Source organism: Mauremys mutica, chromosome 12 (genome assembly GCF_020497125.1).
Source record: "Mauremys mutica isolate MM-2020 ecotype Southern chromosome 12, ASM2049712v1, whole genome shotgun sequence".
Lineage (NCBI taxonomy): Eukaryota > Metazoa > Chordata > Testudines > Geoemydidae > Mauremys > Mauremys mutica.
In genome coordinates this window covers 23,884,742-23,912,121 of record NC_059083.1, presented here as the reverse complement: position 1 = coordinate 23,912,121, position 27,380 = coordinate 23,884,742, and the positions used below count along the sequence as shown (strand labels likewise).

The following is a 27,380-nucleotide window of genomic DNA, read 5'->3' as shown; positions in this document are numbered from 1 at the left end:
ACAGCGTTTTTTCCTCACAGACCAGATAAGCAGCCGCTCCAAAACAGCGCCCCCTGCTCCTGCCCGCCGTGCTGCTTCTCTCCTCAAGCCCCTTCATTCCCCCTCTCTTCAAGCAAACACTAACTGTGGGAGTTCCAAAGGGAGCCCCCTGCCTGTCTAGTCACAGCAAACAGGAGCTGTGTTTGTTTTTTTGATAAACAGCTCCAGGAGCCTGGAGTTGACAACAAAACAAACAGAGGCATCACAACAAAACAAAGAGTGTTATCTTTACTTAAAGGATTATGGGAAGCTTCCAGAGGTCAGTCACAGCATACTAAGATTTTGCTTCTACCAGGTGTGGAAGAGCAGAAGAGACCAAAATCGATTCTTGTGCAAAAATCTGTTCTCTCGGAAGTCAATAAGGCTACACAGGTGTAACCATGAGCAGGAATTGGCCTTTGTTCTCATTCCCATCTCCAATCACACTCATTCCAGGCTTCCCCAGCATTTTCCACTTGGGAAAGAAGGTAGTTTGAGTTGGGACTGACTCCAGGGTTATTTAGCTTTAAGTTCTTGGAATGAGACTCCAAAGCAATCAAATGTGAGGTACTTTTCTGATAGATTGAACTGCTAGAGACCCAGCAAATGAACAGAGCCCTGTCTTAGCCTGTTTAGGCTTTCTACTGTAGCCTGCTAAGAAGTGGATTTAAAATCCTTGAGGGAAAGAGGAGGGAGAAACCTACAACATTGTGTGTTGAGCTTCCTCCAGTGCTTTTGCAGCCCCTTCAAAGTACAAAGATGTGTTGGCCCATGGAGCTAGACTGAGAAAAAGGAAAGAATTTGGTTGCCTGAGCATCCCAGTACAGAAAAATACATCAAAGAAAAACATTGGATTTCTTTGATGTTCAGTACAGTTCAGTACAGTGCTGAACACAGGGCATCATACACCTGAAGCCCCTCGATGGAAGGTCCTATAAAAGTGAAAGTGCTGGTGTCAAGAATGGGCTGTTTTGTTTTGTTTTTCCTACAACTGTGTGGGAATTCGTTCCTTACACATGGGAGGGGCACTGGTTCTGGCTGGAGCTGGATAGGGTGTGTGCAGGTTCTGTGCAAGCTTCCCACCCTAGCGCTCTGGCATTGCTTCTTTCCCCTGTCACCTCCTTGCCCTGAGCCCCCCTCCCACTCTCCAGTTGTCCAGAAACAGGACCCAGCACACATAGAAGATGACAGGGACAGGCACTAGGACCCAGGAGCCAGCATCCTGGAGCTAAGCAGTGCTCTGGAGAAATCAGGGGTGGAGGGAGCTGAGGGGGGTGGACAATGGACTAGATACCTCCTGAGGTCCCTTCCAACCCTGATATTCTATGATTCTATGAAAATACACCCACGGCTGGCGGGTTCCCGTGGTAACCAGATTTTTAGTGTCCAGTCACCAGTGTTAACTCGATACCTGGCAGTGTGATCCTGCAGCGCCAGGAGACGCAGACAGGAGGGAGCGGAAGCAGCAGGCTGCCGGCTGAGCAGCTCCCAAGCCACAGGGGGCTGCTTTGCCTTTGCTGCTGGCTCCAGCAGGGCTCCCTGAGCAAGCTCGCTCCCCACCCCACTCAGCCCCGCCCCTGTCTGACCAGTCATTCATTCATTCATGCCCGTCACCCCAACCGGGGTATGGGCCGCCAACAACAGATCTCCATAGTCTTCTATCCTGGGCCATTCGCTCTAGCTGGTTCCAGGTATAGCCCATTTTTTTGCTATCAACCTGAAGGTCGCGTCGCCAGGTATTTCTTGGGCGGCCTCTTTTCCGCTTGCCTTGGGGGTTCCACTGCAGTGCCTGTCTGGTGATGTTGGTTGGCTGCTTGCGTAGTGTATGTCCTATCCAGCCCCACCTTCTCCTTCTAATTTCTTCCTCTGCTGGGAGTTGATGGGTCCTCTCCAAGAGGTGGATGTTACTGATGGTGTCTGGCCAGCGGATCTGGAGAATCCTTCTGAGGCAGCTATTAATGAAGGTCTGGATCTTCCTGGTGGTTGTTTTGGTTGTCCTCCAGGTTTCAGCTCCATACAGTAAGACTGATTTCACATTGGAGTTGAACAGTCGAATCTTTATTGCCAAAGACAGCTCTCTGGAGCTCCAGATGTTCTTGAGCTGTAAGAAGGCTGCTCTTGCCTTACCAATCCTTACTTTGATGTCTGCGTCTGTGCCACCCTGCTGGTCGATGATGCTACCTAGGTAGGTGAAGGACTGCACTTCTTCCAGGGGGCTTCCATTCAGTGTGACTGGGTCGTTGCTGATGGAATTGATCCTAAGGATCTTGGTCTTGTCCTTGTGGATGTTGAGGCCAACCTGTGATGACGTGGCTGCCACTACGTTGGTCTTCTCTTGCATCTGCTGTTTACTGTGCGAAAGGAGTGCAAGGTCGTCGGCAAAGTCCAGGTCATCAAGCTGGGTCCACAATGACCATTGGATTCCATTCCTACGCTTGTAAGTGGATGTCTTCATAATCCAATCGATGACGAGAAGAAAGAGAAGTGGTGACAACAAGCATCCTTGTCTGACTCCGGTTCGCACCTGGAAGCTGTTTGTGAGCTGCCCTCCATGGATCACTCTACCGTGTATGCCGTCGTATGAATTCTTGATCAGGTTGACCACCTTTGCTGGGATGCCATAGTGCCGAAGGAGCTTCCAGAGGGTCTCTCGATCCACGCTATCGAATGCTTTCTCATAGTCAACAAAGTTGATGTACAACGAGGAGTTCCACTCCATAGACTGCTCGACTATGATGCGGAGCGTTGCTATCTGGTCCGTGCATGATCTGTTCTGCCGGAAACCTGCCTGTTCATCTCGTAGCTGTGGATCGACGGCATCCTTCATTCTCTCTAAGAGGACTCGGTTGAAGACCTTCCCTGGCACCGACAGGAGTGTGATTCCTCTATAGTTGGCACAGTTGCTGAGGTCTCCTTTCTTGGGGATTTTGATGAGATATCCCTCTTTCCAGTCAGCCGGAATCACTTCTTCTTCCCATATTTTCTCAAAGAGGGGGTACAGCATTTCCACTGAGGCATCCAGGTCTGCTTTCAGGGCCTCTGCTGGGATATCGTCAGGTCCAGCTGCCTTCCTGTTCTTCATCATGGTGATGGCTTTTCTGATCTCGTCTCTGGTTGGTTTATCGCAATTGATTGGGAGGTCCTCGTTGGCTGGGTCAATGTCTGGTGGATTTGGTGGTGCTGGTCTGTTCAGGAGTTCCTCAAAGTGCTCCGCCCATCTGTTCATCTGTAGTTCTATTCCTGTTATAGACTTTCCCTGCTTGTCTTTAACGGGACGTTCTGGCTTGCTGAACTTTCCAGACAGTCGCTTGGTAGTATCGTACAGCTGTTTCATGTTACCGCTGTATGCTGCCTGCTCTGCTTCTGCTGCCAGTCCATCCACATAATCTCTCTTGTCCTTCCTAATATTCCTCTTCACTGCTCTGTGGGCTTCAGCATACTCTTTTTGAGCTTTGGCCTTTGCTGCTCTAGTCCTGCTGTTGTTGACTGCTGCCTTCTTCTTCTTTCTGTCTTCTATCTTTGTCAAGGACTCTGCTGTGATCCACTCTTTCTGCTGGTGTTTCTTAATTCCAAGCACTTCCTGGCATGCTGACCTAAGTGTGTCTCTCACTTTCTGCCATCTGTTGAGTACACTGTCTTCCTCTTCCTCAGACCGATCCTGTAGTACTGAAAACGTATTCTTCAGCGTCAATCCAAAATCTTCCTTGGTCTTATGGTCCTTCAGAAGGTTGACGTTGTACTTCGCTCTTCTGTCTGACGCGTCTATCCAGTTCTTCTTCAGCTTCAGCTTCAATCTGGCCACCACTAAGTGATGATCGGACGCCACGTCTGCTCCTCTTCTAACTCTAACGTCCTGCAAGGATCTTCTGAACTTCTTGCTAATGCAGACATGGTCGATCTGGTTTTCTGTCATGCCTGCTGGCGATACCCAGGTACTCTTGTTGATCCGCTTGTGAGGAAAGATGCTGCCTCCTATGACCAGATTGTTAAGTGCACACAGATCCACAAATCTCTCTCCATTCTCACTCATCTCTCCCAGAGCGTGGGTCCCCATGACTTGTTCGTATCCTGTGTTATCAGGTCCAATTTTGGCATTAAAGTCTCCCATAAGGATGGTAATGTCTTTGTCTGGGAGAGTCTCTAATATTTTCTGGAGTCTGTTGTAAAAGTAGTCTTTGTCCTCCTCTTCACTGTCATTGGTTGGAGCGTAGCACTGAACAACATTCATCTTAATCCTCTTCATTTTAGTTCTGAAGGATGCTGTGATGATCCTGGGACCATGTGCCTCCCAACCAATCAGTGCTCTCTGTGCCTGCTTGGACAACATGAAGCCTACTCCCTGTGTGTGGTGTGTGTCACTCTCTTCATGTCCTGAATACAGCAACAGCTCTCCTGTCAACAGTCGTCTCTGTCCAGCTTGCGTCCATCTTGTCTCGCTAATGCCTAGTAGGGTCAGGTTGTTGCTCCTCATCTCTGCTGCAACCTGCGTCGTCTTTCCTGACTCGTACATGGTCCTCACGTTCCATGTGCCGATGGTAATCCTCCTGGCTGCAAGAAGGGTGATCGGCTTAGTGGCTTCCTCGCGGCTTTCACCACCCAACGTCATGCATCTTCGAGTTGAAGACCCTTCTTTTTCCAGGCTAAAAGTCTCTGTTAACTCTATTGTTGGCGTTTCTGTAGCAAGTTGATTTTTACAGGGTGGAGTTGCTAGCCCCACGCCCAACCCTCCTCCTTTACCCTGACTTGGGACAGGCAGATGGCCCCAAAGGACCTCTCTGGTGGAGTTTGTCTGACCAGTAGGGCCGAAAAAATAGGAGGGCCTAAGGCTAAAGCCACATTAGCCTAATGGGTAATCGGCCCTGCCTGGAGACCTAGAGCAGGAGACAGTGTCTGCCCAGCCCAGGAAGAGCCATTAATAGAACCCACTGTACTCGAAGACAAAGGGAGCAGGAGGTGGCAGCGCTGGAGGGAGAGACTCTCCCTAATCCAGGAACAGGAAAGAGCCCCCCTCAGCCCAACGCAAAGGGATGTGGCAGCCCTGAGGGGGATACCGCTCCATGCATGTCTCTGAATTTAATATTTCAGACATGAAGAAATAGTCACCAGAACTCAGCTGGTCAGAGTTAAGGGTGTTTGGATGCTGGGCAGTGAGAAGGGGTGTGTGTGTGTGTGTGTGTGTGTGAGAGAGAGAGAGAGAGAGACCTGGTTAGGTGCTACCGGACTGCAGTAAGGGGAACCCAAGCAACTGGGCCCCAGGATCCCCAGATAATTCAAACCTCTGGGACTGGATCAGAGCCCATCCACTGCTCCAGTCTTGGGGTCCCTGGGCACATTCTTGGGGGGCTCTCTAGCCCTCTATCTGAGGCGTGAAACCCGCTGCCTATCCCATAGTGCAGAGCTGACCCTTCAGACTCCCACATGCCTGAACACACCGTCTCCCAGAACTCCACGCCAAGGTGAGAGCCTGCTGGTTTCAGCTGAATTCTCTCTGGGGGCTCATTGTGACCATTTAACACACGGAGAGACTCTTTGCACACATCCAACATTATTGCTCTTTCACTTAACCTCTTAACCAGCTAAAGCAGAAGAGAGTTCAGATCACGTAGCACAAAATGACCAACCTAACTGCAGTGCCCCCCACTAGCTCCCCCTTCCTGAGTCCTGGAGGCCATCTGGGCCCAGGAAAGCAGGTAGGGCCCCCGGCCTCATGAACCTGCTGAATTCTGGGAGATTTTGCTCTCTCCTGAGTTGGAGACAAAGGCCTGGTCTACACTAGGCGTTTAAATCGGTTTTAGGAGCTTAAAACCGATTTAACGCCAAAACCGTCCACACTAGGAGGCACCTTATATCGATTTTAATGGCTCTTTAAACCGGTTTCTGTACTCCTCCCTAACGAGAGGAGTAACGCTAGTATCGGTATTAACATATCGGATTAGGGTTAGTGTGGACGCTGATCGACTGTATTGGCCTCCGGGAGCTATCCCACAGTGCACCAGTGACCGCTCTGGACCGCAATCTGAACTCGGATGCAGTGGTCAGGTAAACAGGAAAAGCCCCGCGAACTTTTGAATATTTCCTGTTTGCCCAGCGTGGAGCTCCGATCAGCACGGGTGGCGATGCAGTCCGAAATCAAAATAAAAAAAGAGCTCCCGCATGGACCATGCGGATGTGATCGCTGTAAGGGCAGGCAAATCCATTCTATCAGCGCTCCGTTACAGAAGATGAAATTCAGAATCCTTTTTTTAAAATCTCCAGACAGACACCATAGCAGGGACTCAGCGCACTGCAGCGTGACAAGCGTAACGGAAAGCCAAAGAATCAAATGGACGCTCATGGACTGGAGGACTGAAGCTATCCCACAGTTCCTGCAGCCTCCGAAAAGTATTTGCATTCTTGGCTGAGCTCCAAATGCTTCTAGGGTCAAACACAGTGTCCGCGGGTCAGGGCATAGCTTGGCAATCTACTCACCCACCCCCCACCCACCCCCAGAAGCGAAAGGTAAAACAATCCTCTGACTCTTTTACATGTCACCCTATCTTTACTGAATGCTGCAGATAGACGCGATAGTGCAGCACTCAACACCAACATCCTTGCTTCCCGCCCCCACCATGGGCGGCTGATGGTACAATATGATCGAAATCCATCCTCATCATCAGCATCAGCTGATGGTACAAAAGGACTGGTAACCGTCCTCGTCATCAGCCTATTGGCCCTAATTTTTTCTGGTGGATGGATGGTGCAATATGGCTGGTAACCATCCTCATCATAGCAACAGGGGGCTGAGCTCCATCAGCCCCCACCCTTCATGTGTAAAGAAAAGATTCAGTTGCCCCTGGACTAGCAGTGGGATGCTGGACTTCTCTCCTACACACTGCTTAATGTCCTGTCTGGACTATCATAGCAGCTGGAGGCTGCCTTCCACTCATTTCTCACTAACAAGTCAGTGTGTCTTATTCCTGCATTCTTTATTAATTCATCACACAAGTGGGGGGACAATGCTACGGTAGCCAAGAAAGGCTGGGGGAAGAACGGAATCAACAGGTGGGGTTGTTACAGGAGCACCCCCTGTGAATAGCATACAGATAATTTCTGCAGGCTCTGACACAGAGCAGCTGTGCTCTCTGGTTCTATGATACGGTGGTTCTCTAGCACACTTGCCTATATTAGGCAGCACTGATTCTATTTTTAGATACCAAAAAGGAGGGATTGACTCAGGGAGTCATTCCCAATTTTTGCTTTTGCGCCCCTGGCTGATCGGCCAGGGGCACTTATGACAGCAGCTAATGGTACAAAACGATGGAAGGTGCAATATGGCTAGTAACCAATCTTGGCTTTTTCGCCCCTGGCTGATTGGCCAGGGGCACTAGCAGCAAATGGTACAAAAGGACTGGTAGCCATGATCATCCTCAGTTCCAATTTATGGAAGGGTTTGGATGGTGCAATATGGCTAGTAACCATCTCTGCTGTCATACAAAAGCAAAAGCATGCTTCTGTGTAGCGCTGCTGAATCGCCTCTGTGAGCGGCATCTAGTACACATACGGTGAGAGTCACAAACGGCAAAACAAGCTCCATGATTGCCATGCTATGGCATCTGCCAGGGCAATCCAGGGGAAAAAGGCGCGAAATGCTTGTCTGCCGTTGCTTTCCCAGACGAAGGAGTGACTGACGACATTTACCCAGAACCACCCGCGACAATGATTTTTACCCCATCAGGCACTGGGATCTCAACCCGGAAGTTCCAAGGGGCGGGGGAGGCTGCGGGAACTATGGGATAGCTAGGGAATAGCTACCCACAGTGCAACGCTCCAGAAATCGACGCTAGCCATGGACCATGGACGCACACCACCGATTTAATGTGCTTAGTATGGCCGCGCTCCACCCGATTTTATAAAATCTGTTTTACAAAACCGGTTTATGCAAATTCGGAATAATCCCGTAGTGTAGACGTACCCAAAGAGCAGGATCCAGAAAGGGACTCAGGTATTATAAAGCTGAATGTCACCGCATCTAAATTGCAGCTGCCTAGAAAGTCACTGGATTGACACTGTGCGCCACAAAGCCTGAGTTATGGGGAGATGTAAATGTCTTAGAATGGATGACACAAAAGCCAGCGTGCTAGGCAGGGAGCTGCCTAAGCCAGTCAATGGGAGATGCTGACCAGAGGGATGTTGTATAGGGAGTCCAGGCCCCTCACTCAGCTTTGTGGATTGCAGGGCTGTTCCTGTGACTGGCTAGTGCCCAATGTCCTTTGATAAATTTTGTCCCTGAGGTAAATCTGCCAAAACACAGAAAATTCAGAAGCAGCTTTCTCTTCTTAGGATCAAATTTGGAGCTGTCTGGGGGGGTTGAAGAAAGAGGGAGATGAGAATATGGTGTTTAACTAGAGTGGGGCGAAGAAAAATCCAGCAACTGCTGGTAGGTGCCATTGTTACTCACCAATAAATCTGCACAGGGACGTTATCGATCTTTGTGAGTAACAGCGAGTAACATGCTCCTCCCTTTGAGAGGCTATTTATTGTTTCCTCTGTGCAAAGCAATTTCTGTTCTGGCTTAATGTAAACTGAACAGGAGGAAGGAGAATGAAGAACATTATATTACTTACTGAATAATGCAAGTCATTTTCTTAAAAACATGATGTGACCAGGGTCACAAGGGAGCAACTGAGGTTAATCAATTCTGGCCAAACTGTAAAAATGGGGGAGCCACTCCCCAAAGATGGTGGATTTTCCAATATTTAGATTTACCAAGCCAGCATGAAACCGCCTCTATGGTACCTCATCGGTTACCCAGAAGCCAACAACAAAGTTAAAGAAACCCAGCCTTAAGCCTCCACCAGACACCCAAGGCAAATATGATGGTCATTACTGAAAATCTTATTCATCATATAAGAAAGTTCTACCAATCCCAAAAGATCAGACACTTACCTCCCAAGTTAATGAATATTTCAGATCTTATCCAAATTCATGCTTACAGCCAATTCTTATTAACTAAACTAATGTTTATTAAAGAAGAAAATAGGTTAAAAGAGAGATCAGCACACAGACAGATGAGTACAGTTCTGAGATCAGACTCATAGTAGAGATGTTGAGCTTTGCAGTTGGAAAGAGTTCTTACAGAATTAGGGCTTGTCTACACCACGCAGCTTCTAGCGACAGGGCTGTGTCAACACAGTCTTGTTGCTAAAACTCAGTCTGTGTAAATGCTTTTTTTCAGTATTTTGTGGGCACTTTTGCTGAAAAAATGCTTCCATGCCTGCAAGCAGTGTTCGCTTTTCCAGTGGGAGTGGCATTCACACTGCCACTTGCCGTGGCAAAACTTTTGTCTTTTGGGGGATGGGGATGGGGGGGCTTTTTTAAGCACCTGTGAAAGACAAAAGTTTTGTCGACAACTTGGTAATATAGACAAACCCTTAGTCCATAGGTTACAGTCCAATGTCCATATTCAGGGTGATCCAGGTGGGATTGGAGATCTCAATCTTATGATTTAAAGCTTTCCCTGATAAAGCACCAAGCAGATCTGAGATTAAAAGGATCAGGTACCAAGGGTCTCTATACAATCCCAGGCTTCTCTTTACAGTTCAGTCTTTAGGCGAACTTATTTCGTAAGCATCATTGGTAACTAGCTACACAGACTAACATAAGGTAACTGCCCATTTACTACCATTCACAGGTGATTTGCAGAAATTTAGGAACCTTGGGTAATTTTACCATAGAAATGTGGTGCTGAGTGAGCAGCCAGGCAGGAGGTTTTCTGGATTTCAGTGGCACCTAATTCTGGGAGTCAGGGGTCTAAACCTGGGCTTTAGGCACCTAAGTCCAATTGCAGATTTGGGTCTTCACCGCTCCGTGCCTCAGTTTCCCATTTGTGAAATGGGGATAACGTCACTTACCTTCACTGTAAAATGCTTGAGCGCTACAGATGAAAAGTGCCATGTAAGCGCTAGGGGACAATGCTGATGATGAAATGACCCATGAGTCTCCTTATGTCCGTGAGGTGCCATCACAGGGAAAGAGAAACTTACGGGCAGGAAATTGTTTCTCATTTTGACTCTCTGGGCTGGTGTATCCAGGCCCAAGAGCAATTCCTGCTGGCTCAGCTGGGGGAACCAGACAGGGAGATTGGGAAGAAACTAGGTGAAAATGCCACCAACTTTTCCAAGCCAATAGCTCATCTCAACAAGCTGATCAGTGAGCTGGAGGGGCAAGGCCAGCAGCCGGCGAGAGAATTCCTGCAGGTGAGATTGTTCCAGCCACCCAGACCCCTGCACAGAGACAGGACAGCTCCTGAATCCTGGGCACTGGCGTCCAGCACTCAGAGATCACAGTGTAACTCGGCGAGTGCATGGCAGAGATGGGAATTATAACAGTTCTTTGCAGAGTTACAGACGTGCAGATGTTAGAGATGAAAAGCCCCATTCGCTCAGACAATCCATGGCTTTGGGGCCAGGGCAGGGTCTCCATTTCCGGTGTTTGTAAAATCCCTTCTGATCCCCGTTGATGCCTGGTGGTTACCGTGTCACTGCTTTGCTTGTTTTCCCTAATTCTTTCCCTGCAGCCTTTACTGTCCCTGGATAGTCTTGTTTCTTAGGCTGTCTCCCCCTTTCCATTCCCAGGACAGGCTGGTTTATCCTCAGACCTCGGGACACCCCCCTAGGGAGCCACTGCCTGACTCTCAGTCCTGCTCTCAGCTCAGCGTTGTCAGGGCAGTCACAGGCTGGTGCTGGGCTGGAGTTCAGTGGGCCGGACCCAGCCAGCCATTTTTATGCAGAACTCCCCAGTGTGCTGAGAGCTGCATTGATAACACCCGTATCCAGGGGCTGTGCTGGGCTGGGGCCTTTCACAGATTGGATTCTGCAGCTGCCAGCACGTGGTTTGCTGAAATTTCATCCCCTGGTGCTGCTGCAAACTCTGATCCCTTCCCTCATTCTGTAAAGAGGGTCTAAACTTACCATGCACAGGGCAATCACCCTGGATCCCAGAGTGTGACAGCCCCACCCATAGGCAGCGACTCCCTGGGTGCTCTGGGGCTGGAGCCCCCACAGGGAAAAACTGGTGGATGCTGAGCACCCACCGGCAGCCCCCTATCAGCACCTCCCATCCTCCCAGCGCCTCCTGCCCACAGACGGGTCCGATTAGTGCTTCCCCCTCCCCTTCCCGTGCCTCCCACCTGCCGCAACCAGCTGTTTTGTGGCATGCAGGAAGGAGGCTGAGGGGAGAAGGGAGGAGCGAGGACAGGGCACACTCAGGGGAGGGGGCAGAAATGGGCTGGATTGTAGCCCTGATGGAAGGGGTGGAGTGGGGGTGGGGCCAGGGGCAGAGATGGAAGTCGAGCACCCCCCTCCCCCGGCATAATGGAAGGCTCCCCCCCCCGTGTGAGGTATTAGACTGAGAGCTCTTTTCTGTCCTTTCCCCCTCTAGCACATCAGAGGCACCTCAAACAGGCATGTGGCTCCTTCTCACCCTCCCTCACACTTCTTGAGCCTGGGCAGGGGCTTGGACACCAGGTGAAAGCCACGTCTCCCCAGGGCACCTCAGCACAGTGTGCGGCACAGGGGTCCCATTTCCGCTACTTTCACTTTGTTCAAATTAACCTTGGGGTTCTCAGCCCGTGAACAAAACAGTGGATTTTCCCATCCTGTGGGAAAGATTATAAGAACATAAGAACGGCCACACTGGGTCAGACCAAAGGTCCATGTAGCCCAGTGTCCTGTCTTCTGACAATGGCCAGTGCCAGGTGCCCCAGAGGGAATGAACAGAAAAGGCAACGATCCAATGAACAGAACAGGTAATGGTCAATTATTAACTTGTTACATCCTGGGGGGACTGGCTGCCTGCAGACACTGGGGATGTAACATGGGCCTTTCACTGCCAGCTCTTTGCTTACCATAGGTGCAGACTTTTATTTTTCCCTCAGAGTGCTCCACTCCCACTCAGCCCCGAGCCCCGCCCTCTCTCCACCGCTTCCTACCCCTGATCCAACCCTTCCCCAGAAGCGCCCCCCCACACACCTGAGGCTTGCTGCTCTCTGCCCTCACCCAAGCACTTTCTCCAGCTGCCAATGGTGACTTCCCAGACTGCCCCAGGCCTCCTCAGTCTGTCCCCACATCCCCTCCTGCAGCCGCAATGGGCAAGTGGCCTGAGAGATCTCTGTTTATCCCACACCAGGTACCCTGCAGCCCCTAGTGCGAGCTCCCCGCACACCCGCTGCCCTCGGCCATTGGGCCCCAGCCCTCACCTGGGGGACAGGAGCTTGGTCTCCCTGCAGTCCCTGGTCTCTCTGCCTGGACTGACAAACAGGGAGAAAATGGGGGCAGGGCCTTGCTGGGTGTGGTTGTGTTACAGGGGCACCTGCCCCACTAGGGCCCAGGCTGAGATCCCAGCACATTCCACAGGCCCCTGAGCTGCCATTAGATGGACTTTCAGCCTTGGTCTGTGTGGTGGTGGGGGAGGCTCTGGGTTACTGCCCTGGGGGAGCTGTTGGGGGAGGGAGGAGATTTACCTGCTCACAGACAATTTTAACAGTTCTAAAGCTTCAACTTTTTGAATCTCAGTGTCCAGTGTCATTAAATAGTTCTGGTTTGACCAAAATATTGTCTGATCCCGCCATAATTTCCCACATCCGTGAAAATTTTAATTGGAATGAAATGCTTAAAACCCAGATTGTTGTGAAAGTTTAAATCAATAAATATAAAAATTGCTTAAAATAAAGATTATCTGTCAAAATTAGATATTATAAACAAAATTCTACCCAGCCTGACTATCACTCCTAGCACACAGCTCCTGCTCCTGCAGGCTCATCCTCACAGGTGGATGCCTCAGTGATCCTCCACACCCGCACAGGCGCTGATTGCAGGACTGGATCCCTAGCGGTACCTTTTTTCAGTAAAGCCTCCAGGGGTGAAATTGGCTCGGTCCTTCCTGCTCTGCAAACAGCCTGAGTCATTTTCAGGCAAGGAAACACCCCCTTGCTGCTGCAGGCGGGGCAGAGTGTGAGTTCAGGAAATTGAAACTAACCCTGATCCCCTGCCCAGAGGGAGCCATGGCTGCAGAGAACCCCATGGAAAGTCTCCAGGAGGAAGCGACATGTCCCCTCTGTCTGGAGTATTTCACAGAACCTGTCAGTCTGGAGTGTGGGCACAATTTCTGCCAAGCCTGCATCAGCCAGTGCTGGGAGGGATCCGCTACTGAGGGAGCCGCCTCCTGCCTTCAGTGCAGAGAAACTGTGCAACAGAGAAACCTCAGGCCCAACAGGCAGCTGGCAAATATCCTAGAACTCGTCAAGCAGTTGAGTTTACAGGCAGCGAAGGGAGCAGGAGGGGACGGGGTGTGTGGGGAACACCAGGAGGCTCTGAAACTGTTCTGTGAAGAGGATCAAACCCCCATCTGTATGGTGTGCGACAGATCCCGGGCTCACCGCGCTCACACGGTGGTCCCCATCGAGGAGGCTGCCCAGGAGTACAAGGTAGGGAATTGCTGTCAAATTTAATGGGTTAACTTTTGGGGTTTAATGACAGGCTAATTTCACTGAGAGTTCCCTGTCATGGGTGTGACTCATCATTCAGCCTGTAAAGTCTTCATTGTGTGGGGAGATGCTGTAACAATATTAATGGTCTGGCAGTGTGGCAACAGAGGCAAAATAACAAATCTTGGAAGCAGGATCTACACCCCCCCTCCCCGAAGCACCGCTCACTCCATACCCCCCCCCCCATTGCTTGCTCTCCCCCACCCTCACTCACTTTCACCAGTCTGTGGCAGGAGGTTGGGATTCAGGTGGGGGTGCAGGCTGTGCGCTGGGGCCCGAGGGGTTTACAGTCTGAGAGGGGGCTCTGGGCTGAGCCTGGGGCGGGGGTTTGGGGAGCAGGTGTGGGCACAGGGTGCTGGCTCTGGGAGGAGGGTCAGATCTAGGGCAGGGTGTTAGGGTGCAGGAGGGAGTATGGGAAGCTGGGGAAAGTTCCCCATTTCCGGCCAATAGGAGCTGCGGGGGTGGTGCTTGGAGGCAGGAGCCAAGTGAAGAGAACTCGGCCCTCACCCCAGGCTGCAGGGGTAAGCTGGCCCCTTCTGGGAGTGCCGCACACCTGCCAGAGATTGCGATCGACTGGGAGAATCTCCAGGATCAATGAGTTGATCGCAATCGACTGGTAGGTTTCCACTGGTCTAGCTAGACAAAAGGTGGGAAGGGAAACCGAGGCACAAAGCGGGGCAGCGAGTTGCACATAGTCACCGAGCATGTCAGTGACAGAGCTTAGCATAGAACCCAGATCTCCCCAGACCCAGTCCAAGACCCGAACAACTTTGCCATGCTGCCATCTTAGCATCAGCCCCACCCAGTGATGAATCGTGTCCGTTAGGAGGGAGAGATGCCTTGATAAAGGTCCCAGGTGCACCAGGGAGAGGAGGTTTCTCACTGGGATTCTGAACTCTTGTCTTTCTCCACGAGGGGTTAAACTCAGATGCTGCCGGCCTGCACTAGAGGAGATCACTGGGCTAAACGCTGCGTGGGACCCCGAGCACCTTCAGTCCGCACACAAAAGGGCTCCAGACAGCTCAGGTCCATGCCAAGTACCACTGGGATTTCACTGGGTTGTAGCAAAACTAACCCCAGGCTGGAGCTGACCGGTGCCAGTCTGACCTGCTCTGTTGTGTACGTGGGCAAGGACCAGCCAGAGTGGTTCCATTAGTCCCACCAGGCAGCCTTTTGAAATCTCCCAGAATGCACTGCTTCTGGGATCTTTACCAGGGAATGGGATCGTGGGGTACCTGCCCAGGGGGCATTGCCATGGAGAGGGGTTAGGACAGCACTGGGGCAAACCCCAACCCGTTCTTTATACAAATCTGCATCATGTCTAATTAGGGAGGTCACCGAGGCATCCCCAGAACATCGGCTATACCCACATCTGCCTGCATGGGCCCGTCCTCACCCGTATCAGTCACCCTGTGTGGACCTCACCACTGTTTTTTCCAGCGTGCCACCCGCCTGCATCATTCTGCATAAAGGTGCCACCCCCGCCCTGCCCCCACCCTCACGGGTGTCCTCCTGCAGCCTCAGTCTCCTCCTCTCCCTTTTGCACCAGACAAAGCCACGTCCAGTGCTGAGTCCCTGCCGGACAGGGACAGTGCTCCACAAAACTGGACTGTGCAGCTTCAAACCAGACGAATGGCCTCCTGACATCTCACGAGTTTTGCCCTGGTGCTTAGACCAGCTCTGCCCAACCAGTGCAGCCCCAGGGCTTCAGGGCTGAAATCCCAGCCCATATTTAAACCTTGGTGGCTTCTGAGATTTGTATCACTTTGTTTGTTAAACCTTCAAAAAACAGGTTTATTGATTCACCCCCATGTGACTCCAGTGCCCTGTTATGTTCTGTACCATTAATCAATTCAGAAACACCAGTAAAGCTTGGGTATAATTGAGATCTCTTGCTAATTACTAAAAACACTGAACCAGAATTGGTAACGAGTCTGAGGTCTGGTCCACACTAAGAAGCGGGGTCGAACTAGGATACGGAAATTCAGCTACATGAATAGCGTAGCTGAATTCGAAGTACCCTAGTTCGAACTACTCACCCGTCCAGACGCCGCGGAATCGAAGTCCACGGCTCCAAGGTCGACTCCGCCACCGCCTTTTGCAGTGGTGGAGTACCGGAGTCGACCGCGGCGCTTCCGGAGTTCGAACTATCGCGTCCAGATTAGACGCGATAGTTCGAATTCCGAGAAGTCGAACTCACCGCGTCGACCCGGCTGGTAAGTGTAGACTAGCCCTGAATGTGACACTCTCCTAGTTTCCATTAATGAGGTTTCATCAGCTTAGTGGTCCTGATGTCACAAAGTGATTAGAACCACAGTCATCTTGGGTTTCGGGTGCAAAAACATCCACTTCCAAGCACCTCTCAACTATCCAGATGAAACCTCCCAAATCATTTCTGTTTCTTCAGGAAAGAATCCAGGCCCATTTGAAGACTCTGAGGGAAGAGAGAGAAAAGCTGCTGGGATTGAAAGCGACTGGAGAGAGGAAGTGCCGGGAATATCTGGTAGGTGCCTGTTGTTATGAATCAGTTGTGGGACTGGCAGTGGGAGGTCTGTTTGGAGGCAGACTCCTGTGTGGCCTACGTGAACATGGGCTTGTGTGTGTTTCTCCATGATAATGGATTGCTGGGTTAGATTCATGTGTAGACAAGCCCTAAGCTTTCATTTCCGTTGATGAGTAGCCCTTGTGGCTTGCCTGAATTCACACAAATGTCCCCGTGAAGTGCTTGTCCACTGGGTCTAGACATTTTGTGCATTTTTAAAACATTTGTTTCTTTTAACTCCCCTGACGGCTCTGTTAGTGTAGTGCTGAGTCCTGCCTCCTGCTGCTCTGGGTCTGAATTTCCACAGACCATAAATAACAGAAGATGCTGACCATGACTGACAGAGAAACATCCCTTTCACAGGGACACAGGGGCCAAAAGGGAAGGTATGAGAGAATCCCCTGCCTAGTACCCACAGGGTAGAATCAAATATCAGAAATCTGAGGTAGAGTCAATCTTAGGATTTTCAAAGAAAATCACCCTCCTGCACACTCAGCTCTCCATGAAAGGACCCTGGGTTCCGTCCTTATGTCCCTGACCAGCCCTTGCCCTATTTCATACAGAAACAAACACAAACCGAGAGGCTGAAGATTGTGTCTGAATTTCAGCAATTGCAGCAGTTCCTGGAGGAACAAGAGCGACTCCTGCTGGCCCAGCTGGAGAAGCTGCACAAGGAGATTGTGAGGATCCAGAATGAAAGTGTCAGTAAACTCTCCGAGCAGATTTCCCATCTCAGTGAGCTGATCAGTGAGATGGAGGGGAAGTGTCAGAAGCCAGCTAGTGAATTCCTGCAGGTGAGACTGAATGAGAAACATAGGTGGGTGCTCCAGGACAGCCAGCTCTCCCCCTCAGTGCTACCCATCTTCAGCCCTGCCAATCAACTCCTCCCCCTTCTTCCAGCACCATCTGCCTGCTGCAATCAGCTGTTCCACTGTGTGCAGGAGATGCTGGGAGGGAGGGGGATGAGCGGGGAGGGAGTGTGCTCATGTTACGATTCCGTCCCCACTTTGAACTCTGGGGGACAGATGTGGGGACCCACATGAAAGACCCCCTAATCTTATATTCCATCATCTTAGGTTAAAAAGTTCCCCAAGGCACAAATTCCTTTCCTTGTCCTTGGACGGTATTGCTGCCACCACCACCAACTGATTTTAAACAAAAATTCAGAGGTGGGTCACTTGAAATCCCTAATCCCCCAAAATATCCCCCAAGCCCCTTCACCCCCTTTCCTGGGGAGGCTTGAGAATAATATACCAACCAATTGCCTTTAATGTAAGTACAGACCAGACCCTTATCTTTAGGACACTAAAATCAATCAGGTTCTTTAAAGAAGACCTTTATTATAAAGAAAAAAGTACAAGAATCACACCTGCAAAATCAGGATGGAAGGTAACTTTACAGGCTAATAAAAAGATTTAAAACACAGAGGACTCCCCTCTGGACTCAGTTTCACAGTTACAAAAACAGGAATAAAACTACCTCTTAGCATAGGGAAAATTCACAAGCTTAGTTAGATTTTTTGTAATCTTTGATGGATCATTTCAGGTAGGTTTTCAGGAGATGTTGTCCCTGCTCGGTCTATCTCTGTATCAGGAGAGGGAACCAACAAACAGAGCCCAAAAGAAAACCTCCCGCAACCCACCAGATTTGAAAGTAGCTTCTTTCCTTATCGGTCCTTCTGGTTAGGAGTCAACCAGGTTATCTGAGCTTCTTAACCCCTTAGAGGTACTCATCATTAGAAACATGCCAGACCCCCACAGAGGGAGGAGCGGGCTGCTGAATCATAAGCACTGGAGTCCAGCAGTAGGAGATCTCAGTGTAACTCGGCATGTGCATTGCTGACATCTGAGTGAGTATTATTCTTAGCAGAGTCTCAGACATATGAAAGATGGAAAAGCCCCATTAGCTCAGGGAATCAGTGGCCCTGGGGCCAGGGCAGGGTCTCTTCCCCCATACTTCCTAAATCCCTTCCCTGGTATCCCCTCTGTGTGTGTGTCAGAGAGGACTGAAATTCTTTTGTCTCTCTCTCCTCTAGGATGTCAGAACCACCTTGAGCAGGTATGTGGCTCCCTCGCACTCCACAATGCTGAGAAAGAGCTTGATGATGAGAGTAGCAAAATGTGTGGGGAGATCACATGTTGGATACAAATCTCTCTGATCAACTTCATCCTGGGCTGCTCACTCTTGTACAGAAGACTCTGGAATTCTCCAGTCAGTGGGAAAGACTGACCTCAAGTATTTTGTAGAGATGTCACATCCCTGGGGCACTGGCTGCCTCAGGATTGTGGAGATGGAATATGGGCCTGTCACTGCATTGCACTGGTCACTATTCAGCCCAGGGCAGTAGTTTTCAAGAGCCTTTCCCCATCTGAGGGCTGTTTGGAGACCTGTGTGGAATGAGCTGGGGAAGGGGTAGTTGGTGTCTCAGTCTAGTTCCTAGAGGCAGATTTCTACAGCACTTCACCTGGGAAGCTGCTGTTCCTCAGAGCATGGAGGCCAAGGAGTGAATTGGCCATGGAGACTCAATTCCCCTTTTGTCCCCAGAGCTGATCTCTCCAGACCAGAGTTGAAGAATATTAATGACCTTTGAAGGGAAGGTTGCTTGGCCCTGGGTTGTGTTGCACCTGCTCTGAGGCTGGAAGAAGTTGAGGAATTCTAACTCCAGGCCCATTAGAGCAGCGACTCTCTAGCCAGAACTTATAATGAGTCACACAATAAAATATAATCATGTGAAATTGTTTCTCTCCAGGTGTGAGAAGGGGAAGTTCCAGCAGCCAGAGGAGATTTCTCCTGGACTGGAAAAGCGAGTCAGTGGTTTCTCCCAGAAAACGATTGTGCTAATGGAGATTCTGGGGAAGTTCAAAGGTACTTAGAAGGGATCTAGGAATGGAAATTGGGATAAGCCTCTGAGAAGAAAATGGTGCTGATCAATTGGTTCACACTTAGATGATGCTGTTAAATTAAGAAATGACTCAAAGACTTTAAGGCCAGAAGGGACCATCATGATCATCCAGTCTAACCAACTGCACATTGCAGGCCACAGAATCTCACCCACCCACTCCTGCAATTGACCACTAACCTCTGGCCAAGTTACTGAAGTCCTTAAATCATGATTTTAAAACTTCTAGTGGTACTGGTTGAACACTCAGCAGTGCGGCGCCTCCTGCTGGTCAGTCATGGAATTAGCTTTCCCGCTCCAGAGCTCCCACTGCTGTCCAGTGTTTCTCCTGCCTCCGGCCCCTCCATGTCCCTCCTGGACTCCAGTGCCCCTTACCTTGGAGTTCTGCCCACAGCAGTACCCCCACACTCTGGGTCTCCTCTCCCAGGGGAGCCCCAACCCTCTATACCCACCTTGCCTCAGCCAGTCATCTAGCCCCCTTTTTCTGGGGCAGCCTGCAGTCCACAATGTCCACTCATCATTAGCAAGGGGGTTGGACCTACTGCCTTTCTAACCCTAGACCATCCCTGGCCCTTAACAAGGCCTCAGCCTGGGGACTTGCCAGGCCAGAGCTCCCCAGCTCTGCCTGCCCCACCCCAGCCCTGCTCTATGTAAGGTACCTTGTGCTCTGCTCCCAAGCAGCCCTGCAGTGAGACTCTTGCCTGCCTGGCTCCCAGCCCTTTGATCAGGGCCAGTTGTGACCTAATTGGGTGTGGCCCCAGCTGTGGCTGACTCCCCAGTCAGCCGACCTCAGCTGCTTTTCACCTTTTACCTCCTTTTATCCCAGGAACAGGGTAACTGCCCCGCTACACAAGTTACAGAGAAGCCACCATTGACTCTAGTTTAAATCTGCAACTGACCCGTGCCCCACGCTGCAGAGGAAGGAAGGAAAAAAATCCTCAGGCTCTCTGTCAATCTGACATGAGGGGAAGTTCCTTCCCCACCCCAGATATGATGGTCAGTTGGATACTGCGCATTTTTGCAAGACTCAACAGCCATACACGTGGCAAAGAACTCTCTACAGCTCAGAGCCCTCCCCATCTACTGCCCCATCACCAGCCATGGGACACATTTCTCAAAGGCGGATCCAGCCCATCACTGAGCTCTGGTCCCGTTTGTAGCTAGTTTGGGCCAAATGGGCTGTAGGGAAGGAGAAAGCCCCTCCCCCATGATCAGGGATCCCTCCAGCACAGGCGACTCTTGTGCCTCCTCCGCAGCACCTCCAGGCAGAAGACGTGTTCCTCAGAGGGCTGGGAATGGGGTGAAGGTGGTGAGGGTGGGTGGAAGAAGAAGGGGGGTGGACCAGGGATAGAGGGAGGTAGGCAGTGTAAATCTGGGCCTCTGACACTCTGCACACTGGGCAAGACACACGGGGGCCATTGTCACATAATTATAAAACAGTTTCAGAGTGGGGATGCTCTTATAAATATGGAAGTCTGAAATCGCACCTCTCTTCTCCTTTCTCCCCCAAGACACTCTGCCATCTGAATTGGAGAGAAAAAGGGGAGAATTATTTGGAGCACACAGACAGGGTGAGTTTGTGGGTGAAGATTGCCTTTAAATTATGAGAAAATTCCAGAGAAAACGTCTTCATGAGATTGTAGCTAAAGTTACCAACCAAACTGACAGCCACCATGACACACACAGCCCTAAAAATAACACATTAAAAGATAAGGAGATCCAGGGGCCCATGTCTTTCCCCCCCGCCCCCCCGACACACACACACTTTTAAAGGTGGGATGACCAGGACACTTTTCAGCATGGGCATAGTTTGGGAGAAGAGGGCCACGTTGCCCCCCCCCCCCCCACTGCAAGCCTTGGGCAGGTGTGGAGCATTGCAGGCAGTGTCTGTGCTTAGGGCAGGGCAGCTGAGCAGCTCCTCTCTGTGTAGTGCAGCCCCTGCCCACAGCACCAATCTCTCCCTGGTGCTGGCCTCTCTCAATGGCCCCTCTCCTGCTCCTCTTTCCCTCAGGCCCTGGCCAGGCCAGAAGCCAGAACCAGGCTGCCATCCAGGGACTACACTGGGAAGCCCTGGATCCTCCACCTGCCCAGGGTGGTGCACCCCGGGCAGTGGGGACATGGGCTGGGGACTGCTGCCAAAGGCCCATGGACCCATGTCCAGGGCAGGTGGAGTGTCAGGGGCTCTCCATAGCAGGCAAATCTCCCAGCCTGGCCAGGGGGCAGGGCCTCGGTCAGGGCCATGGAGCGGGCGGGGACACAAAAAGAGTCCTGACACCACCCTTAGTGCTGAGTTCATGCCCATTCTGATGAACAGAAACACTCTTAACTGAGTCACACATGAACAGAGCTCCCTGCCACATCCCTCTGCTTCACCCCGGTGCAGGGGGTCCCCCATCGCTCTTCTCCAACATCCTGCCTTTCCTCTGGGCAGGGCTGGGCTCTCCCATTGGAGCTGCTCCCTGCTTCCTGGATTGGGGAGATGCTCTTCCTGTGAGACTGGCAGCTCCTCCTTTCTCTCTAGGCTGGAGATGGTGCTACCCCACCCAGTGCCACCTCCTACTCTCTGGTCTTAAGTGGCTGTTCCCCATTGCTGCACCTTCCTCTCTGTTCCCTGGCCTGGGAGTGGAGGCTGCATTAGGGGAGGGAGCTTCCCTCTGGGGTATAAAGCTGGTACCTGCCACTTCTGCTCCCTCAATAAAAGCTTCTGACGCCTTCCTGGCTGTGTCTGTGCTGCTGGTGTTAAATCCTTGGGGCAGCCGGTGTAGGAAGCAATCACTTGAGGCCAGAGAGCAGGCAGCTAACCAAAACCTCCATTTTATTTACAGATATACAGAGAGCTCACTCAGCTGGTTGAAACCGGTTGAGCTAACCCATAATAATCTAACTCAGTTGCCATAGCAACAAAAACCATGACAACCAAATACACAACATATTCCTCCCCCCCTAATAAGAACATCCCCTAAATAAAACACACACTAGACTAGAGAAGGAGGGTAGACTGCCTCCATTCCCGGCTAAACCCTGGGGATTATTTTGCCCCATAACCGTGGGTTCGCCCTAGCTAAAGATCCAGCCGATGAGGAGGCCTTCTGTCTCTAGGTGGATTACGGTGAACTTCTGGTGTTATTGCACCCGAAAGCATTAGGGGCTCAGGGTCCGCAGCACGAACAGGTGAGGAGGTGGTATCAGCTCGTGCTGGGCAAAGGGGTATCTCAGCCGCCGGCAGTAATGGAGGAGAACAGTCAGAAACAGGTGACTCGTGATTCGGTCCCTCACCAGAAGAGGTGAAGTCAGACCCCTCAACTGCAGATGGGTCCTGAGGACTGGCATGACCTGGCAACAGCTGATCTACATGTCGCCGCCAGGTAAGATTCTCTGCAGTCCGGACTGTGTAGGAAACAGGTCCTGTTTGAGTGATGACTGTGGCCGGAACCCATTTAGCTCTGGAAGTATAATTCCGAGCCAAAACTGGCTGTCCCGGGCTAAAGGTTCGGTCTTTTGCTCTGGGTGCCCGTCTGATGACTTGATATTGCTGCTGATGTTGCACAATTTGTCGGGGTTCAGAAGGTTTCAGCAGATCAAAGCAAGTGCGCAGCTGTCGTCCCATCATTAGAAAGGCCGGAGATGCGTGGGTCGTAGCATGAGGTGTGTTTCTGTAGGAAAGTAAAAAGGTATCCAGACGCTTTTGAATGGAGTGTTGTCCCCTTGCTGATTTCAAAGCGTTTTTCATTGTCTGCACAAATCTTTCAGCTAATCCGTTGGTGGACGGATGATATGGTGCTGACGTGATGTGGTGTATCCCATTTGCCTTCATAAAATTTTGAAACTCCTGAGAAATGAACTGCGGTCCGTTGTCGCTCACAAGTTGTTCTGGCAGACCAAAACGACTAAAGAGTCCTCGTAGTTTTTGGATAGTACTCTCTGCAGAAGTGGACTGCATTATAGAGACTTCTGGCCAGTTAGAATGGGCATCTATTGCCATCAAGAACATGCTTCCTTCAAGGGGGCCAGCAAAGTCAACGTGAATACGTTGCCACGGGTTTTCAGGCCAGTCCCATGGGTGTAGGGGTGCCCACTGGGGTGCATTCCTCACACCCTGACATGACATACAAGCTTTTGCCTTCTCTTCAATAGCGCTGTCCAGTCCAGGCCACCAAAAATAGCTTCGTGCAATTTCCTTCATGCGCACTATTCCACAGTGACCGGAATGTAACTGTTCTAACATCTGTGATCTCAGTGGTGGTGGAATAATGACACGTCTCCCCCACAACAAACAACCAGATTGGACCGATAACTCCATCCGCTTGGACATGTAGGGAACAAGGTCGGATGAGACCGGAGAGGTTTGTCGAGATTTTCCATGCATCACCAGGTCCATAACGTGGGACAATACTGGGTCAACGCGAGTTGCCTTCTTTATCTGAGTAGCAGTGATGGGCGTATTCTCTACCTGTTCAAAGTAGAAGATTTCCTTTTGGGCACTATCTTGGTGTTTGACCGGCAAAGGCAACCTTGAGAGGCCATCTGCATTGCCGTGCAGAGTAGATTTCCGATATTTGATTTCATATGTGTGTGCTGAAAGTAACAATGCCCAACGTTGCATACGACTAGCAGCTAATGGGGGAATGCCTGTGTAGGGTCCAAAAATTGATGTCAGAGGTCGATGGTCTGTGAGAAGAGTAAATTTTCGCCCAAACAGGTACTGATGAAACTTCCGAATTCCAAAAACAATTCCTAATGCCTCACGTTCGATTTGGGCGTAGTTAGTTTCTGCTTTGCTTAGAGTGCGTGAAGCAAAAGCAATAGGTCTCTCTTCTCCTGAAGGCATAATATGTGACACGACTGCTCCCACTCCATAAGGGGAGGCATCGCAGGCCAATTGCAGTGGTAAGGATGGATCAAAGTGCGTTAGAACTTCAGAATTTAGCAATGCATCCTTAGCTTTGTTAAACGCAACATCACAGGCTTCAGTCCACTTCCAGGCCTTGTTCTGCCCAAGGAGCTCATGAAGTGGTTTTAGCAGTGTGGCTAACTGTGAGATGAACTTTCCATAATAGTTCAGGAGTCCTAGAAACGAGCGCAGCTGGCTTACATTTCGAGGTGGGGAAGCCTCCACAATAGCTTTAACTTTTGCAGGGACCTTATGAAGACCTGCAGAATCAATGATGTGTCCCAAATATTCAACAGAGGGCTTGAAGAATTCACACTTGTCTTTGCGAACTCGTAGGCCATACTCTTCCAGTCTTTGTAGGGTAGCCTCTAAATTCTTTAAGTGATCCTCTTCATTTCTTCCAGTGACCAGGATATCATCCAGATAGCACTGAACTCCTGACAAGCCACACAAGATCTGGTCCATAGCCCTCTGGAACAGGGCGGGAGCAGATGTTATTCCGAAGGGTAGGCGACAGTATCGATAAAGCCCCTTATGAGTCACAATAGTCAACAGCTCTTGGGACTTTTCATCGACGTGCATCTGTAAATATGCTTGACTCAGATCAATCTTACTGAACTTTTGTCCCCCAGCCAGGCCTGCGAAGAGGTCATCGATGCGGGGAAGCGGGTATTGCTCTGCACACAACACTGGGTTGACAGTGACTTTAAAATCACCGCAAATCCGGAGAGAGCCATCTTTCTTCACGATTGGAACGATAGGAGTGGCCCATGAGCTATGGGTAACTGGTATTAGGACTCCATTGGTGACCAGGCGCTCCAGGTCTGCTTCAACTTTTGGCCTGATGGCATATGGCACAGTTCGGGCTTTCAGATATTTTGGTGGACTGTCAGGTTTAATGTTCAATGTCACAGTGATTCCCTTCATACTTCCCAAATCATCTCCAAAAACAGCAGCATGTTTCCTTAGAATAGGGGTTAGACTGGTTTCTTCTTTAGTCATCCGGTGCACTTCTGCCCAGTTCAGTTGAATCTTCCCAAGCCAAGACCTACCCATTAAGGCTGGGTAGTCACCTCTCACCACAAATAGTGGCAATTTAGCTGCCTGTCCATTGAGCTCCACCTTAACATCAATAGTGCCCAACATGGGCACAGCTTCACCTGTATACGTCTTCAGAACAGTTTTTGTTGCCTTAAGCGGAAGATGCTGTAGCTTTTCCTTATACACAGTCTCAGGAACCAGCGAGACAGCTGCACCGGTGTCTAGTTCCATGCGTATAGGTTTGCCCTCCAATAAAGGGGTTACCCAGTATTCATGTGAGCCCGCTGCCAAAGACAAAACATGCAGTGGCACTTCCTCTTGTGAGGAGGTGTCACCTTGATCATCCTGGGTCTGCTCTAGGGTATGCAAGGTTCCTCTTTTTGTCGGCCAGACCACAGGCCTCTTTTTCTTTTGTTTACAGGCATACTCAATGTGTCCCTTTTTGCCACAGTGTCGACACACCAGGTCCTTACACCAGCATTCTGATGCCTGGTGACCCAGCTTACCACAGCGGTAACCTTCTTGACTCTGCACCGTTTTGTGGGTCAGTTCTTGTGACACTTTTTGCACCCTAGGGGATGCACCGATGTATTGTGCCTCCCTTGTAGCCAGTTCCATGGAGACAGCAATATCAACAGCCTTCTGTAATGTAAGCTGAGCCTCTGTCAGTAGGCGCTTCCGTATAGCTTCACTGCAGAGGCCACACACTAACCTGTCACGCAGGGCATCATTTAACATCTCTTTAAATTCACAGTGTTCTGCTAGCTTTTTTAAAATGGCTACAAATTGTACAACTGTTTCATCTTCCTTTTGGTCTCTTTTGTGGAACCTATATCTTTCAGCAATTACCAGTGGTTTTGGGGAGAAATGAGACCCCAGGATTTCCACAATGTCACTGTAAGATTTAGTCTCAGGCTTAACAGGGTGCAGTAAGCTGCGTAGCAGAGAGTAGGTTTTAGCCCCTACAACAGTTAAGAATATTGGCACCTTCTTCGCTTCTGTAATGTCATTTGCAATACCAAAAAGCTCAAAACGCTCAGTATACACATGCCACTGCTCTGTATTCTCATCAAAAGGCTCCAGGGGCCTGGTCAGAGTAGCCATGATTTTTAGTTTCACTTTCACAGTCAGTGCAAACAAGCAGCTTTTTTTGTTTGTTTGTTCTTTACCTTGATTTCTACTTCCTTCTGTTACTGGAGCAGCACCAGGATCCCACCCTCGTCGCCAATGTTAAATCCTTGGGGCAGCCGGTGTAGGAAGCAATCACTTGAGGCCAGAGAGCAGGCAGCTAACCAAAACCTCCATTTTATTTACAGATATACAGAGAGCTCACTCAGCCGGTTGAAACCGGTTGAGCTAACCCATAATAATCTAACTCAGTTGCCATAGCAACAAAAACCATGACAACCAAATACACAACAGCTGGGAATGGGGCAACACCATCAGCGGGATGTGGGAGATGAAGCCTCTGTGACAAATGAGAAACTAATGAAGTGGGACCTGTTACAAAGACTGAGGAGCTGCAGTGACATCTCTGCTCAGTCTCAGGGCTGGTCTACACTGGACGGGGGGGGGGGGAAGGAATCGATCTAAGATACGTAACTTCAGCTACGTGAATAGCGTAGCTGAAGTCGAAGTATCTTAGATCGATTTACCTCTCGTCCTCACGGCATGGGATCGATGTCCGCGGCTCCCCCTCTTGACTCTGCTACCACCGTTCGTGCTGGTGGAGTTCCGGAGTCAATAGGAGCGCGTTTGGGGATCGATATATCGCGTCTCAATCGATCGCAACCCGCCGATACAGCGGGTAGTCTAGACGTACCCTCAGGTGTCCAGGACAGAGGCAGTTCCCTGGGATCTGGGACTTGCCCAGCCTGAATGGGGCTGCTGGGGAGCGTGAGAATTGGCCCCAGACTCCCCCAGGGCTGAGCTCTGCCCCTAACGCTCTGATTCTCTCTCCAGTGAATGTGATTCTGGATCCAGACACGGCTCATCCCCACCTCATCCTGTCTGAGGATTGGAAAAGTGTGAGACGGGGACACACACGGCAGCGACTGCCCAACAACCCTAAGAGATTTGACACTGTGTTCTGTGTGCTGGGCTGTGCGGGATTCACCTCGGGGAGACATTGCTGGGAGGTGGAGGTGGGGGATGGGCAATGCTGGGCTGTGGGGGTGGCCAGAGAGTCTGTGGGGAGGAAGGGACGGATCAGCCCTAGCCCTGAGGTGGGGATCTGGGCTGTGGGGCAGTGGGGGGGTCAGTTCCAGGTTCTCACCTCCCCTGCGATCCCCCTGCCCCTGAGCTGGGCCCCCAGCAGGATCCGGGTTTGTCTGGACTGTGACTGGGGGCAGGTGACATTTATCGATGCTGGTGACGAGGCCCCGATTTTCACTTTCCAGCTGGGCTCCGTCCCTGGGGAGAGAATACAACCCTGGTTCTGGGTGGGGCAGGGATCCCGTCTCAGACT

The 27,380-nt window shown here is 50.7% G+C and overlaps 1 protein-coding gene across 1 annotated transcript; it reads left to right on the top strand.

Moving 5' to 3' along the window:
* Positions 1–13,057: 13,057 nt before the first annotated feature.
* LOC123344883 (zinc finger protein RFP-like) lies at positions 13,058–27,342 on the top strand (the record flags this gene model as incomplete). The annotated part of the gene is made up of 7 exons (XM_044981374.1): positions 13,058–13,480; positions 15,948–16,043; positions 16,646–16,876; positions 18,118–18,140; positions 18,832–18,947; positions 20,493–20,552; positions 26,876–27,342. Coding segments are annotated over exons 1-7 (1,416 nt in total), but the record flags the coding sequence as incomplete, so codon positions are not given.
* Positions 27,343–27,380: the final 38 nt, after the last annotated feature.